At 39.6% G+C, this 18,292-nt stretch overlaps 1 protein-coding gene across 2 annotated transcripts in view; it reads right to left on the reverse strand.

Annotated features, from left to right (window-relative positions):
• LOC109486171 (ATP-sensitive inward rectifier potassium channel 12-like) overlaps window positions 1–18,292 on the reverse strand; it is a 49,374-nt gene that overhangs the window by 13,827 nt on the left and 17,255 nt on the right. For both annotated transcript variants that reach the window (XM_019789890.1, XM_019789881.1), the window contains exon 2: window positions 13,987–15,514. In XM_019789890.1, coding sequence (XP_019645449.1) covers window positions 14,007–15,410 — 1,404 coding nt within the window. In that variant the 5' untranslated portion in view covers window positions 15,411–15,514 and the 3' untranslated portion in view covers window positions 13,987–14,006. The remainder of the gene's footprint in view (window positions 1–13,986; window positions 15,515–18,292) is intronic.

Here is an 18,292-nt window from a genome sequence, read left to right on the forward strand (position 1 = left end):
AGTCCGTACCTCAGAGCTGGGAAGTCATACCTGGGTGGCAGGAAGTCACAGAGACTGCAGGGAGGAGTGCACATCTGGTTTTTACATTGTCCTTGTGACCAGAAGGAAAGTTTGTGTGAACTATGGTACCTGCCTGTCAAAACTCCAAGATTTCAGGGATGCTGTTCTACTCCAATCTAGTTTAGCATGTCTTAACTGTTTTGAATAAATGACCGACACATAGACATAAATCAATATTTTGTACATGTTGATCACCAGATGATCAGTGTACTTCATGAAACCTCCTGTCTATACTGTAGATATTTGATGGGTACCATCTTCTCAAACACAATATATGATGACTTCTGTGGGTTCCATCAGGACAGAGTGCCCCTCCCCCTCAGACTACCCTGATGGACATATTGCAGTGGCTCTGACCTTGGAAGGTATACTTGAAACACAATCACCCAGGCCTAAATGAAATCAAGGCTGTCCAATTAGTTCCAAATAAGATTTTTGGTGGGAACTGCCCCCTCCTGTCCATCATGAAGTGATGCGGGGTGACCTTTGCTGCCAAGGTCCACAGGTGTAGGGGGCCTTGGGCACCCACCTGTTCAACACTAGTCCCCAAGTGGTCAAGACCACAAAGCACCTCGCCAGGTGACAGTCCTAACAGGTAGTTTATTCCCAGTTTTATGTTCATGCCTCCTGACAGGTTCGACCACCCTGGCCCCGTGGGCTCACACAGCCCTTAATCAGTCGCCACGGTGACCATTCTTCCCTGTGCTCGCAGGTGTAAAGGTGTGCTGCAGGTAAAGACGCTCGGGGCACACCTGTGAATTAGAGGTGGCTGTAAAGTGACTGATTAGGAGAGAAGGCGGGCCAGGCTATTGTGGGAGATGGGTGGGATGGGACAGAGAGTTGTTTGGAAGTGCCCATTATACAGCCATTACCTCCAGCAGGGGAGTAAAGTGTGGAAGTCCTGACAGGAGAACGTCGTTTGTCATCATCATCTTATGGACTCAGGTGTGGGGATCTTCACCAGTCCCCGCAACTTTTGTGTCAAGTGACAATAACAGACTGGCTAATTAAGTGGGGAATTCATGGCATGTACTGATGAGTATTCACTCAGGACAAAGATGTCATAAAACACTCTCCAATAAACTTGATCAAAAATGAACTAATCAGTACAAATGTGATAAACCTGACAGCTCAGACAGAAAGTCCTGATTCAGCATGAAAAAAGGACACACCAATGAAAGATATTAAGTCCCAGTATAACAACATAGAAAACCATTAACTTTAAAGGCCATACAAAAGTTGTAGAATTCATCAATCAGCAAACTCTGTCATCAACATTCCACAATGTAAAAGGGTGAAGTGTGAAATTTTTAAGTAAGTATGGGTTACATAGACAGATATAGGGGGACATCAGAAGGTGTCATAATTGTCACACCTTACAGGTAACAGACAATTCCTCCTCATCAGTCACTTTGGCCAGAATACCTGGAGACCACTTTGGTTAAATCATAATCAACAAACATTCATGTACCTGCACTCCAGGTTGTGGATATATACAGTTTGCTGACTGAAAGTAAAGGATTTTCTTTGAAGAAATCAAATTTTTCTTCACTACTATTTGAGAACAGAAAAAGGAGGTCATAGGTCTACCTGTATAACTTTCATGTGCACCAGTTATACATTCTTTAAAACCAGTCATTGTCAGTGATGACTCTAATGCTTCAACAAGCTGAACGTGCTTCAGCCTTAGTTAGAGAAGTAGGTTTATATAGAAAGAAGATTTGTAGTAGAGACATCAAAACGTGACAATCAAAGATATTTGCTTACAAGGAGATACTTGATCCTGATTACGCCCACCTGAATTGATGGGGAATGTTTCATGGCAAATTCTCAGGTGTGTTGAGACAACTTCCTCATACATCAAACTGACAACTACATGGTACATGACTCATCTCTGATAACAAAACCTGGTGGTTTTAAATAATACTTTATTCCCCAATCCCCACTGTTTGCTATCGGCCAGCAATGATTATATTTGAATCTAGGAATAGTGTAATACTTTATGACAGCAAAATTGTCAACACAAATAGAATTTCCCAACTTCCAAACCACCTGGAACAAAATCTTTTTCCATCTGTGTGACCACATAAAATATTGTTGACCCAAACGCTTCCATTGGTATTCATGGCAGGGCAGTATTGAAACTGGTTCTCCTGAATGTAAACAGAAGCTGCTTTGCCAAGTCAGGACTGGACATAACTCTCCCTGAAAGCGGACACCATGAATGGGATGACATGAGTTGGCATGGACAGATGTGTGGGGTGGCCTAGTTTGGCACTGCAACACAGCTGGACTGCATTCATCATGTCAGTCTTACCATCTACATCATCCAGCCTGCCAGGATGGGACCTCACTGGAATAGGAATCATCCTAAACTAGGCTGTACATACATAATGATAACACTAGTTATAGATCTAGGAGGATCAGACAATGCAAAACCAACTGTCATGTCCTTAGCACAACAGGTGCTTGTTGACTTGTTGTGACAGGTGGGCATGGCCAGGTGCACATACAAACAACTGTTTACACCACACGTAGGCCTTTTAGGACAAAACATAGGATATGGCAATCTAAAAAACTTAATATTCAATGAAAACATTCTTCACACAAACTTTTAACTGTGATCAATTAATGCAAGTACCACTGTTGGAAGGAAAAGTGCCTTCATAATACTTTTTAAAACTTTGAAATAGTTTTCTGACATATTCATCAGTCAGGAAATTATCCCAATAACTTGTAGTTGTAAGTAACCTGCAGACATGCCTTCACTGATAACCCCCAGTCACAGTCTTTGAAACACCAAATTTGTAAATACATTGTAAACCTACATACAAACTGGCTGCCTTCCCTCAGCAGTACCAGTTATCCTTGCTATTCCTGTCCCTCTGAGGAGTTCCTTTTCCTACCACAACACAGCCATAAGTCACACACACCAGTGTGTCTGCTCAGCTGCCAAGGGACAGGACTTATGAATGGTTTAAGAAATGACAGATGTACAACTTTGTGTAGGACACCACACTCCCCTGCTGCATGGTGAAATGTCAGAGTGTGGCCTCCAACAAACTTCATGTAGTACATAATTTAAAGTGTATCATCATTACTTATCATCTCCAGGGACCTAAGTTCCTTTGGGGACAAGTGGTATGTTTGTACATTGATTAGCAATCAATCTGTATTAAACTTTCTTGTTATTTTTGTTGATCCAATAGTATGTTGCTAAAATCAGGGATCTTTGATATTGCAGATATACTATCAGATGACTTGAGGTGATTTAACTCTTCTGGTACGTATACAGGGATAAAGGTCACTTGAGGTCATACAAAATCAAAGCTTTCCTATAAATGTAACTTGGAAAGGTACTGGCAGCATACAAACAGCAACACTTATCTGGGGAATATATTCTCATGTTATATGATTTTCAACTCTACACATAACATCATTGTTCTGTAATAAAATATCCTAATTGTTTCACAAACTTGTTCACCATTTCCGTAACTTCTGGAGTAGCATACACTAAAATAAATTGTACTAAATGACTGACTAAATGTTCCTACATGCAAGTCTTTGATTTGTCCAGGTTGAGTTATTGAAAGTCCAGGCAATCCTCAGCAGCTAATTTTTCTGCACATTCCTGACCTTCAGCCCTAGTGTAAACACTGAGTGGAAATCTCCATATATCCATGGATGATGGCTGAGGTGTAGGGTATCATACATGCTGATGGACTGACATCACTTGCCTTTTACTATGGCTTGTAGTGTAGGCCATGTTTGGACACACTCTGTTTGGGAGCTACAAATGCCGGGATGAAACTGGAACTGTCTCTTTATGATACATTCATGGTATCAAGTGATGAATCACATTCTGCTAATGATCCCTCGTTAATGTTTTGTCCCTATTTGGTATACTTGTGACATCTACAGTGTTGCTATCATTAAAGAAGCATGTGTAATTGGGAATGACTTCTGTAGGGTTGTGAATATGGTACAGCAGTGTGAATATCATCTGTTTTCAAGTTTTCATTAGAATAGTGCAACAAGAACCACCCTATCAGCGACTTCCACCCAAATGATGGGTGACATGTTTGGCATATGTAGCTAGTATTTGTAAAACTGGTGCAACTGATCTCCTCACTCTGACATGGATATAGCCACTTCCCAGGCTGCACCTGTTGGTAGCATTAAACCTTGTCCTCACCCCAAAATACAACACTATCCACCGCTGGAAATATTTGTTTTTGTGTTATGGATGACATCATAATGTCCGGAGTCTTGTCATGACTTCATGGTGAAGAATGTTGAAGGAAGGTGAATGTTGTTCATGGAACAGTTATGTTCACCTTATGGTCAGACTGCCTTTCTATGACTTCATCCTGTGACAGGCTCAACCAATCAGAGATCAGCAATTCCTCATCTGTATCCTTTGTTATGTGTCTGGTTACTACCAGCAGGTGATCAATCTTGTGTGATTTCAGCCTCAGGTCTGATCGTTTTGTTACCTCTTATAAAGTTATATTTCATCAGGTTTATTTCTTGGTAGGAAACTTCCATTCACCACAAAGCTGGTGTGTTACGCCGAAGGGTGGTTACACCGGCTATACTGGCTATACAGATACCATAGTTCATCATGGCACCATTCTAACTTACACAACAAAAGAACAAAAGTTGAAAAAAAATCCATTCAAGGAGGTTATTTAGATCCAGTCCACCCTGGAAAACTAAGAATCAAGTCACCATCACATTACTGTGTTTCTGACCTCCTAATCAAGCCCGGTGATATCTGTGAGTGTGTGTCACTTTGTGGTGACTGAGGCAATCTCCCTAACTCATTGATATTCAAGGCTGTAAGCTACAAACACTCTTCTAGTCAAATAAACAAGAAGATTAGAATAAACTGAGTAAAAAGTAAGTAAAAATTTTCTTGACAAAAGAAAAAGTACATATACATAGAATACTTCACATGAAAATCATATTTTTAAACATGATAGTTTTTAGACCCAGTGTCATTTTCCAACTCAGACACAATATCATTCAGTTCTCGACTACATGTACATATTCATTGCTATTCTTACTATACATGTATGTACTAATTTTATCCAAGTTATGGCAAGAAAGGAAGTTACTTGGTAAAACACTATAGGCAACATCCTTTCAACTGTTTTGGTAGGGTCCCTCTTCAGCAGTACTGGATTAATCCCAAAGGAGGCACTCCCGAGCTGGTATAGAAAACTAGAACTGCAATACCACCATAGCTTGATAGAGGGCTCTGTAAAGAGGCTGTCCCAACACTCAGCAGTTTCAAGAAGCACAAAAACCTTTATTGACACCATCGATTAACTGTATAGAAATGTCAAGGAAGGCTACAATAATCTGTCAGTCTTTGGTTAAAAAAGGGGTCCATATAATTGATTGAAGGCTAGATAAATCCCTTCCATCTACTGTTAGCACCAATCCTACTTCCGTGGTCAATTATTTTATCAATCACTTTCTAGTAAGAAAAACTGCAAGAACTTCATTTCTTAAGTAATCAGTTGTGTCACTACAAATCAGGGCAACATTTGCAAACAGGGAGCCCTAGTTTCTCTATGATTAGATTACAATGTGCTAATTTAGAAGACATGCTAAAATCCATGAGCTTGTCAGCTGACCATCTGTCATTTGATTAAAGGATGATGCCACTTATCTACTGACTGGCCCCTCCTCTGGTAAAATTAACTTTGCTGAACTAAGAAGTCAGGGAGATGGTACATGTTGAGGTAAGTGATTGAGCGTCCATCACAGAGTAAACTAGAGTTCCCCGATCTCATACCTTCGCCAAATGATGTTAATCTTTATGACTGACAAAGTTTAGATTAGATTATTCCCCCCTGATTTAAGAAATAGGAACCTAATTTTCATGAATTATATTGTTTTATCATAATCTCAACCAAAAGACAAAAAGTCTTACATGTATATTAACAAAGAATGCATTCTAGCATTTCCTAATAAATTATGCAAATGAGGTGTCCTGATTTCAATAAATTATGTTTAATGATGTTCACCTCAATTTAACTTTCAAATACCACAAGTATGAAATTCCAGGCAGTTATCATTACATAATTATAAAATTTTCTCATTAATTATGCAAATTAAGTTCTTTTTAACATAATCAATATCTTCCTGTGTTTCTCTCGTTGTCAATTACCAATGTCACAAGCTTCAATTGTCCTATCATGGAATGCAGCTGATTTATAGAATTTCCCCATAAATTATGCAAATTACATCCATTTTTGCATAATTGTCACATAATTATATTAAGCATCACGTAAGCTACCTACATACCAAAAATCACGACGATCCGTCAACCGGTTCTTGAGTTATCCCCTTTTGAATATTTTCAACAATTTATCCCTGCAGTTCCAGAGCAAGCCGCTAGGGGGCCTAAACTCACGTCACTTCTTTCCCAGCACAAGAGCTACCTACCATCTAAATTTCAATACCATAGCATGTCTAGATCATGAGATATCAAAACCGGAAGTTCAGCTGCAGTACCATAATAAGCCGCTAGGGGGTCCAAAATCTAATCATTTTGAGGTCTCATCAAGACCTACCCACCTACCAAGTATCAAGACAATCCATCAAGGCCTTCTCAAGTTATCGTGTTTACAGACAGACACACACACACACAAACACACACATACACGAACGCCCCTGAAAACATAACCTTCTTGGCGAAGGTAATTAAGAAATATTTGTCCCACATTCCACAAGAGTACATGGCCACCTCAATTCACTTCATGTGTCAGCCTCAGTAGGACATTAGTCAAAGCACAACTTGCCACTCCACATCCGTGCTCACACAACACTTTTATATCAAAATAGATTATATGATTATGAATATCACATGAAGAAGGTTGCTTCCATGCAACGCTGTGGGGGTGCATTTTCTGTGTGCTGTCTAGTATTACTTGGAATATCTTCCTCAGCAAAATAAGATTAGATCTTATCCTGCGGCCATCATGTTCAGTGCCAAAGCTATCAAAAAGCTCCAGCCAAGGGAACACTGATGTTTGAAATGATGCATGATGGAGCAATTAGCAAAAAACTTCACCAGGCAAAGATAACAAACTGCCTATTCTAAAATACCTCCTCATAATGACAGACATCAAGGGACAGATATGTCAGAACTTATTTGGTCTATTCTATCTTGCTTAGTCCATGATGGTTCAATGCTATCTCAATATCAACCCGATATATCTATAGATGATACCAGCTGTACAGTAATGACCAGACACTACACAGCCTGCATGACCAATTAGGTTATAGATGTTTCATCTGCAAACCTCACAGAAATCTTCAATAGAGGTCCTATGCCTGATGTTAACACTAAGTCTTTATGAATAGAACGGTTGCTGTTGGTCTGATATCCAGCAAGAAGAGAGTCAAGAGACTGGACTTTCTTGGTACTGCTAGAACGTCTTGCATTTTCCCATACATTTTAACTGCTAGGGATTCACAACCCACTGAAATAAACATTGGCCCTGGCTCTTCTTATAAATTTTGTGATACCTACATCATCTTCATCATCAGCAGCAGCTGAATTAGTCTGCTTTCCAGTTAACACACATATACAAAATAATGTACATACCTACACCTGTTCCATATCCATGATAAATCTGAATTCAATCTCATGTTTGAAACTACAAATTATATGTTACATCCGAAAATAGTTTCATCAGGTTGGTAAAACTTAAGAGATAGGGGAATTCTTTTTACACAACCAAAGAGTCTCATCTCACAACCAAAAGCGCCACCTACATCGGCTACATATAGCGGCGAGATGCAGTACTCCAGTCAGAAGCTGTGAAGAAGGTGTCTGACAGACACCGAAACGTCAGCGAGGTGAGACTCTTTGGTTGTGTAAAAAGAATTCCCCTATCTCTTATATGTTACATGTCTCCACAAGTTGGCTGCCAGCAGTTTTACCTCTGTTCCATCCTGTCATCTGTTCATTTCAGGAACTATCCCATAAGGGAATTACTTATAATGTAGGATAACAAGAGGGATTGAGTCATCTGTCTTCTTCCATGACCTGAAAGATGACAGGCCAACAACAGAACTAAACTGTCCCACTCATGAGATTGGAAATCCCATCTCTTGCAGTAACAGCTATGAGTGATTGGTGCACGAAAGGCAAGAGGATACTTGTCTAACATTTCATAGTACTACGTGTACAGTTTATATCACTTACAGATGAATGGTTTCAACCACAAGATGTGTCCGTATCAAATAATTTACAAAGTTTCCTTTCCATGCCAATAATTATTGGTATGCCCTGAGTCTTCTGACAGAAGTGAGATAAAAGTCAAATGTGAAATTTATACAAACGGAGGGAACACTAAACAAAGACATAAAGGAAGAAAGAAAGAAAGCTACACTCACTGATGTTGGAGAGAGAGAAAAACAGAAAAGTTAAAAGAGCTCTACCAGTAGCAAGAAAACAGTAATATTACATGAACTGTTGGAGGTCACAGCTGTTGAGTTTTATGTTCTTTACAGACTTTCCCACACTATTGTCTCCTACAAGCAACCTGTTCTCGTGTTTCATTTCTTGTCTGTCATGAATCATTGAATACAATGACATATATTATGCAAACCTTTCCACATGGTCCCTTTCACACATGCTGTTATCTTATTTTTTCCAAGTACCAGGCATTTCCTGGGGCCAGAGGGACTTACAATCATCGATAAGCTGTCAGTTACAGTACAAAATGTTTTGAAAAGCTAGAGGCTTACTTATTCATCTAGATGTCAAAGCATAACCTCGTCATCAAAACTGTAGAATGACGCACTGACGTCACTTCTGCTGCTTTATACTAAACAATATGTCTTCCACTTGTGTTGTGCAAGAAAAAAAAAGCTGCTAAATTTATCCCACATTTTATTGTCAAGAATGTGTGATCAAATCTACTTTAAACGTACAAAACAGTCCAATCAACATATTCAATGAATCATACTTTGGCGTCACTATATACGTTAAAGCCTCATGCATAAAACACAGCACATTTACTGAACGCACTGCACAAAACATACATTTGTACATAACACTACATATAAGACAGATGAGGACTAACATTCCAGCATAGTACACTATGGATAATGTTTCCATCTTATCCTTTGGCAACATTAGAGGGTGGTGCAATCAGCACATTTGCCATGATTTATTCCCACAATATTAAATGCTGCCTAGCAGTGTTTAACAGTCCATAAAGTTGGCTCCATGCCATATCTGCCGACATTTTAACTGCTAAATTATGTAGCAGTCTGCAGTTGTGAAATGCCAAATTATGATATGTAGATATGCCAGGAGTAATCATATTCCAGACTGAATGTCAGACATGTAATATGATCAGGTGCCATTTTGATCATGCTGACATATATGCAAATAGGAAATATGACAGAACAAATGAATGAATATAAGATCAGGTTGTACGAAGTTGTCAAAGTTCAAGAGTAGAATAAACCTCATAAGCAGTCATATAACACTTGGAGTAGTGTTTGTGTTTCCCCTGCTGTGTTTGCCTATGGAAGCTGTAGCAGGCCCAGGCTGTGAACACACAGGTGAGGGAAATTACCTGTACATGCTGATGAGGTTTGCCAGGCCTGTGGATCACATTACCTGACTACAGGTACATATAAATCATGCAAAAGTCAACAACGGGTTAGGGCTCATTCATGGAAGAGAAAAGGACGTTGAAAAAAGATACTTTTAGTTTTAAACAAGAGCCATAGCTCAACCTTCATTTTGTTTAACAATAACATGTAGGAAAGTTTGGCAGCTCTCCATTCTGGTCTTCTGTGCAAGGATTCACGGTATCTTTTTTCCTTCAATTCTGGACATCTTCACTTTCCATCACTGTGCTGTCTTGGGCATCTCCTGCCTGTCTCAACATACCCTGTTAGGACTGTGGTGTCTATGCCATTGCCAGTAGTATGATAACAGGAGGAAATAGGCCGGAATCATAACCTACACATATTTGCCCTACCTTCTGGTACAGAAATGGGATTGCTCACTACTAGACCTTGACTGCCCATCATTGTACCGCTTGTAGAGGTTACCCCTAAGATACAGTATAGAAGCTTTTACACTTATTTGCTGTCAAATGCTGATGATGGTTCAAAACCATAATTCTGTTATAATTATTTCTATATGTAATAAATTAATCATTTAATATTTTGGTAGGGTAAATTTCTATATTTCTATCCATTTCAAAGGAGACATTATGTCTTTATGTCTATTTGAGGCAAGTGATCATCCATCTGACCCTGTTCCCATCATGTTTCACACAGTTGTACACCAGATGCCTGCTTTATGTTATCATCAACGGCAGTTTTTCAACACTGAGGTCTGTAATCCTTCAACTGATAACCTTTATCTTTACTCTTATTATAGCAGTGCCTGACGCCATTTCCACGCTCTTGATTAATGGGAATTTTGCCATCATAGGACATAATAGACACACAATAAGTTTTACTGTTTGGAATCTACCAGTAAAATACAATATTCAGCCAGGCCTTAGCAGTGAAAGTCATAAAGCATGTTGGATAAATGTAACTGCTCTACATCTCCTAAAGTTCTTCTGACTGATTGTAAGATAACGAGCAGTCAGAAATACTGCTGTACCAGTTAACTCCAAGTAGATTTTATGATGTAAAATCGTAACATTTTGACTTCTTTAGGGTGGATGATATAATAATGATGAAGGGATGGATGAATGTCTAGGAAGTCCTGCAGTGATAAAATGTTACAAATTTCCACCTGGACAATTGATTGGAAACAGTTTCCCCCAGAATTAGCTTGAATACTGTAATTTTGGACCACTGCCAGGTGCAGCCAGTTCCATTCTACCCCCGTGTTCTAGGCAACCTGATTTTTTTTCTTTCATCTAAATTTTGTTTGATGTAACAAATATCAATCATACAATGTATTGCACACTGCTGAAGCCCCCCACCCCTCTATGTGACAATGGTGGGGGGTGCTCCCCTGGGAAAATTGTTAATTCTTGACCCTCTGAAATTATATTTCCTGCATTTGAGGGGCAAAATTTGCTGGGAGACTAAACTTAGTCTATTGACATCTCTTTCCATATCTTTACATACTGATCTATGTCCATCAAAGATGGTGGATTGAGAAATTTTTGTCTGTCATGACATGAAATATTCCGTTCAATGATTGAAAGACAAAAACACAGGCCAGAACACTGTTCTACCCATTTCATTATTTACTACCATAATCAAATCAGTCTGTTGACCTTTTGAATTTCATGATTGGCAGTATCCCATGGGACATAGCAGCAATCTAAAATTTCTATTGGCATTACATAGACATGGGTAATTTTCCATAAACAGTAACATAACTTGAGTGTGCAGCTTCTTGGAAAGGATGGGAGGACAAGTCATTACCTCATAGAAAATTTCTTCAGGAACTACTATAAACAATTAGGAACTTCATAGCCTTTGTCTGATGTTTTCATATATTTTCATATTTGTCTGATATTTTCATATATTTTCATACATTGCTGTTTTGTTGGAATGCATGACTTTACACAGTATGGTTGGATGTTCAACAAGGAGAAATCTGGCTCCCATAGTCTTGGCAAACATGCCTTGTCTGCTAACCTTACCAAAGGTAAACATGCCTTGCAACTCTGTCCTCCCCTCTTCTATAGCCAGTGTCTACCTTTACCTACGTCCTAACAAAGCAGATGTACAAAACGAATGGACCCATGTCACTACGCACACACATTTGACACAGCAGGAACTTTGATTGAAGGTCGCATTCCAATTTGACTTGTACTCTCTTTAGGCTTGTATAACCATTACAAGAACAAACTTGTTTTGCAATATGACATGATAGAGAAGCTGTCAAGCATATCTTTCATGGAATATTGAAGATAGCAGGAAGAATTGCCGTTATAGACTCGGCCACACACCAGGGGAGACTGTCACCTGGTTGACTTGTCCTGAAAGTGTCACTGTACGGTGGAAGTCCAGTCAGTGAAGCAGATTTAGTTCTAGCAGAACAACAAACAGCCACTGTACACAACGTCTTTCTGTGCAGCAGAGCAGTGTTACCTGGCCTTGTCGGAATGTATCAATCTTTGTTCATTAGACTCCAGCAACATTGAAGAATAAAAAAGAATGAACAGTGGCATGAATAAACAAATCATATTCAATAGTTCAGGAGATGGGGCTAATTAGAAGTAGGCTTCACGACTGGCAGCAAGAAGCAATGGTGGCGCAAAATAGCTAGTGTGGTGTGTCTTGCATTGCTCAAAATTACAAAATTTATTCTCAAAAAATAATTTCTTGATTTAATTTAATATACACAACTGTATCCATATCTACTCAGTGTCCCTCTACTATTGACTACAAAACGTATACATATTTATACAAAATTATCAAAACAGGCTGTTAACCATGAATTTCTAATTTTTTTCAGTATCTCCTTATCAATTTTTGATGAGTCCCTAATAAAACAAAAAGTCGTAAACTTGCATAAACCAGCAACGACAAGTTTACATGCTGTCCTTGGCATATGGCTTATGGTTTACCTGGTAGATGTTTTACCTATTGACTCTACTGGATCAACATGCCACGGGCACACTTCCTATCACGATGTCAAAGTTTTTAAAAGTTTGGTCAGTGACATTCTGACATTAGCTTCTTTCTGCTTCATTAGCTTCTTTGTCTGTGCTGTATTTTATCCTTCAGTTAGTCACCTGTCCAAACAATATCCTTACCTACATTTCAAGTAACTTGTGACTGCTTACACCTTGCTTGGTTTTCTGATTCTGACAATCGTATTACCTGGATGTCTAACTTCTACTTCTTTGTACTACCTTTTCCTCAGAAAGGTTTAGACAATAAAAAGGATAGGTGCATTCTATGGATGAATTCCTGAATTCTGGGAATACAGGACAATGCTGTTAACTGTTTCTTGCAACTCGAGACTGCTTGTACCTGATATCACATTTCTCTGTACATCCTGTCCTTCAAAAAAGTGTAATGTTTAGGCAATTCTACAACATTTGAATTGAAGTGTTTTCTCTTTAACCTTGAAGAATAGCACCTCTGGTACTGTGAGAAGTGATTTGTTGCTATTATCTGAGGTATTCAGGTATTTATGACCAGCCCTTGTCCACAGGCGACATTGATGTCAAGATACTGTGTGTTGACATTGTACAGAACAGCCACCATGCAAATCTTACCTTCACCTTTAAGAGAATTGCCATAGCCATGAAATGGTACAAAGGTCTACAATGTACATGATGGCTTGCCATCCAATTTCAATGACTGATAGGTACTGTTCCTTGCAGCTATATTAGGAATGTCCTTACACTTACAGTTGAACATTGCACGTGTCTCGCCCTGTGAACTGTTTGAACAGTTCAGGCAGTAAAGTAATTGTACGCTGCAGGGTATAACTTACAATCTGTAAATTCCAAAGGTTGGGAAAAGTTAAGACCAGTAACGTTTGCTTTCAGTAGACCACCTGTGACTTCTAAGCCCAGGAGGAAGTAAGGTGTAGTATGACAATGGAACAAATCCTGTTTTCTGAGTATGTGTGATGTGCATGTAGATGCAGCCATTTTCCAAAGTGCTCACATTAAGGACATACAGAAGTGTAAGTGTACATGTAGAAGCCATTCCAATGTGTCGGATAAAATAAACAATCATAATACTATGATATAGGTTCCTAGGAAGTGGCATGGATAGCTTTTTTCTGAATCCATTGCCAATGTACATATTCTTTATTGTCTCCTACTGGGCTTATTAAAAAATTGGAACACTGAATATAAACTCTTAGAGCATACAATTTATATACTCATGGTCACAGAACCATACTTGCACAGATACATGTGTATGTAGAATTAAGAGACAGCCTACCTTCACTTGTGTTGCCTTCATCACAGCTTCGTGCAGGTCACCTTTTGTCCATTCTTAGCTGTGACATGATCACCTTGTCCCCACTCGTCATTGCTGCAGACCATTGTGTGCACCTCATTTTCATATGCCAGCGCCATGGACAGTCTTTTAGGGTCCATTCCTCTGTCATCATCTTCATCCACCGTCCTGTCTATGTTGGTCTTACACTGCCTGTTGTTGTCCACGTCTCTGTCTAGGGACAGGGACGATCGGTGTGCATCAATGATGCGTGCACTGTACTCGTGGGTGGGGACCGGGTGTGTCTTGTTAAACTTTTTGTAGTCCACCTCGTAACCGTACTCTGAGCAGGACACCATGTTGTCGAAGTGATAACCCCACAGAACCTCGTCTGCCAGGTAGGAGGTCCTGGCCTGAAGCGTGTAGCTGCTACTTTCTAAGATACCCTCAAACAGCACAACTACTTCAAAGTCTTCCTTTGCCAGGCTGTCTTCGGAGACATCATAGAACGGACTTTCCTTATCAATTTCGTGAACAACTGTAACTGGAGTGATGAGAAAGACACGGTCCGTACCTTTGTCGAACCCAACATTGACATCTTCGAAGTTCAAATACAGTTCCTCACCTTCTATTGTTTTTCTGTGGTGTCGGACCACAAAGACGCGGACATGAGCTTCTACGATGTGACTCTTACGAATGTCAGCAACACGGAACATGAGCGAGAGTTTACCATCCCGGTTAGCGATACAAGCTTGCTCGCTAAAGAGCAGAGTGTGCGCACGTTTCTTTGGCCTGGCAAGCTTTGTGAGGAAGACGCCAATCATCAATGTGTCGATGATGAGTCCCACGACGGACTGAAAAGCTACGAGGAAGGCACCAAAGCCACAGTTGTCTCGGGCGTGGCGAGAACCATAGCCGATTGTTGTCTGTGTCTCCAGTGAGAAGAGAAAGGAGGATGTGAAGTCCCTCATCTCGCTAACACATGGTTGGAAGTCAGGGTCGCCAACTTCATGGGCAAAGTCTCCATGCACTAAGCTTACAATGTACCACACGATTCCAAATAAGAACCAGCTCAAGACGAATGCAGCAGAGAAGGAGAGGAACGTGTACCTCCACCTCAGGTCCACCAGGGTGGTGAAAAAGTCCCGAATGTACCTTCTCTTGTGCAGGGGAACGTGGTGGTTCCTGTAGTTGCAGATCCCGTCCTTGCTGACGAACCGTGGCCAGCGCCGCCGTACCACAGCCTCCGATGACGTCATGGAGGCCTTCTTGATGGGCGTGCGTTCCCCCGGAGTGCTGGAGTCTGAGATGAGGCTCATCTGACTGTGCTGATGGAGAGGCGGCGAGCGCGGGATCCGCCCGTTCCTCGTCGGCGCACCATCCATCGTTAAATACGAGCGATCCTTGTTTCCGGGAAACTCTGGCATATTGTAAGCTTGGAATCCTTTAGATTGAACCAGTGCTGTCTTTCACAGTTCCATGTTGACACATGGGTTTAGCTCCTAGTATGTGGGTAGATTTAGAGCTTCACCTGGAAAAACAAAAGAACTTTTGTTATTCTGTTTCCATAGCTACAGAATGCTAGCACTACACATCTCTTCCTTTGAAATGCCATGCTTGTATGCTTTTCTTTATCTATCTTTACCATTGTTACCATATATAATACAGGTACTATAAAGCAGGGAAAATAGCTGTTATGTAATAATACAAATAAGTTCCATGATAATCATATCATTTATTATCAGATTTTACAGCAAAAAAGGCAACAGCACTAGGACCTCGTACTTATCTCAATTATTTTTTTATTCACTTCTAGAAAGACTCACAGGTAGTTAAAATAATATTCAATAAAAATGTTTCACTGAAGTTGAATTCTGTATCTGTATCTGTATAGCTGGTATAACCGCCTTTCGGCGTAACACACCAGCTCCGCAGGCACGCGGCGCGGCGGCAGCTGGCTATATTACACCGATCGACTTGTTACACCTAACCCTTGAACTTCTAGCTCTAGACATTGTTTAAAGCTATTCAAATTCATACGATAACAATAAGATAAGCCAAAACCTTAGCAATCATCACATCATCCTTCTTAGCTTCCCTGTTCCCTCTGCACAAATATGCTATCTCCCTTGGTCATGCTGTGTCATTGTAATTCCAGCAAATACCGGAAGGTCCTTGTTATCATTCCTGTGAATTACTTCAAAATAATTGCCATGGACCTCAGCCAAAACCAGTCACTGTAACAACAAGGGACCTCCTGCTCATCAAAATAACTAAAGTCAAAGTGTATTTTCCAAATTCAGGAATAGAATCTTCATCTAAGCTTTTGATGGTGAACAGTCTTTGTAGTATTGATAGCTGTTACCACTAAAATCTAGTTAGTGCTTGTCCAACAATGAGGAAAATTATTCAAGAACTTTCAGAACCAGGTATGTAGTAGTTTTAAAAAGCATCAATATGGTGCAGTCCTGTGGGTCAGACACATTTCTGTGTCTACTTACATTCAATGTACAATCATAAACCTATATAGTTAACCTAGTTTGGGGACCAAATTTGTTCAGGTGTGTTCATATAGAGTCTGTCTATATTCAGTCATGATCCACTTGGCTTCTTGATCAAAGTGACCAATAACTTAAGTTCCAAATGTCAAAGTCTTAACATATGTGCTGAACATGCTTTCAGAATTTGCTTAAAAAGGGCTTTCTGAAGAAAGCAATCTAAAATTGTTCTTATCTCTTTCAACCACAAATATAATATATTAGTACAAGGCAGTGTAAATTGTCAACATGCCTATAGCACCTTTTGTTTCACATGCATTACAACATAATAAATCATTGTTCTGTAAACACACTCAGCCTGGACTTATCTGACTCTGATCAGTGCTTCTGATATGCCGACTTTAAACTGACTATAAAAAGTATAAACATTAACAAACATACATTGTACGTAGTAAATCCTCGGAAATGGTCCTCAACTCTATTTGCTTAATGAGAATGAATGTACAGAAATCTGGTGGCATGAGGTTTGGAGATAATTTTGTAGTGCTACAGTATCTGTATTATCAAGAAATCGATATGCCAATCATTGGGATTTAAATGTATGTTTGACTATACTTATTCATATGAATCAGACAGTCATTAAAACAATGGCTAGTATCAGAGGTATGTCAGTTGCTTGACACCAGTCTAGTGGTAAACCCCTGGCCTCTAGAACTGGCTCTCTTTAATGTGGATACCTGTTGACTTTGGCTTTGTCCTGGGACTTCCTTTATCAGTACCAACAATCCCTGGCATTAAAAAAAAACAGGTTTGCAACAATAACAATCGCAGTGTAACAAAGCAGGTATTTGCAGAAAATTCTTCAAGGGGGAACAAAATTTTCGTCACTTCTCAATGAAACATCAAAAAATCATCTTGTACTGTGAGTAGACTGTCCTACATACTAGTACATGTAGTCACAGAGTTACACCACATGGCGCGCACGGCTCTATTGTTTCACCTGAAAGGGGCTCGTAAATCATGCATACCCTTAAGATAACACTGGCAAGAAGCGCTGTAGGGATATTACATAAGCAACAAGGATTGTCAATCCAAATCACATTAACATAATCCTGTGGTGAGAATCAGATGTGGCCATGTTGCAGATGATAGTAATGTAATTTACACATTGAGTTATGTCCAAAGGGTCATCCATTACATGCCATTTCCAATGTACAGGCTGTAACCACTGAGCAGTGAGCAACCAAACATTTGACAAAAGCTTCAGCAAATTTTTACATATCAAATCAGACTTTGACATCCTGCATTACATAACCAAATCAAGGGTCACAGTATTATCATTTTGGTCTTTGTACGGTTGCCATCTAGAGAGCAGACAAGACCTATGGGTGGTTTTGTGGCAACCCTTCAGAAACATTACATATCCTAAAGATAACTTGCTAACAACTAGAAAGAAATGTTCAACAGTTATATTTTTCTGTTACATACATCATACAGTAGTACATGCAATATAAGCAAATGATGTATAATTAATTCAATATTATCTTTTATCATCTCACATTTTATACCTGAAAATGTATTACCTGCTTGAGTGTCAACTTAACCTCACAAGTCTCAGAGTCAGACTTCTCTGGTATACTACACACATACATGTAAACAATAGCATAGAAGTCCACAAAAACTTGAAAATTTCTCCGATATTGATGATGTATGCCAGTAACAAAAACAAAGCAATGAATTCTTTTTAGTAATGCGAAAGAACGCACGTAAATGGCCTGCACAGCACAATAGGCTATACTAAAAAATGATGA

This window comes from Branchiostoma belcheri, unplaced genomic scaffold (assembly GCF_001625305.1).
Source record: "Branchiostoma belcheri isolate BF01 breed outbred unplaced genomic scaffold, Haploidv18h27 scaffold11, whole genome shotgun sequence".
Taxonomy (NCBI): Eukaryota; Metazoa; Chordata; class Leptocardii; order Amphioxiformes; family Branchiostomatidae; genus Branchiostoma; species Branchiostoma belcheri.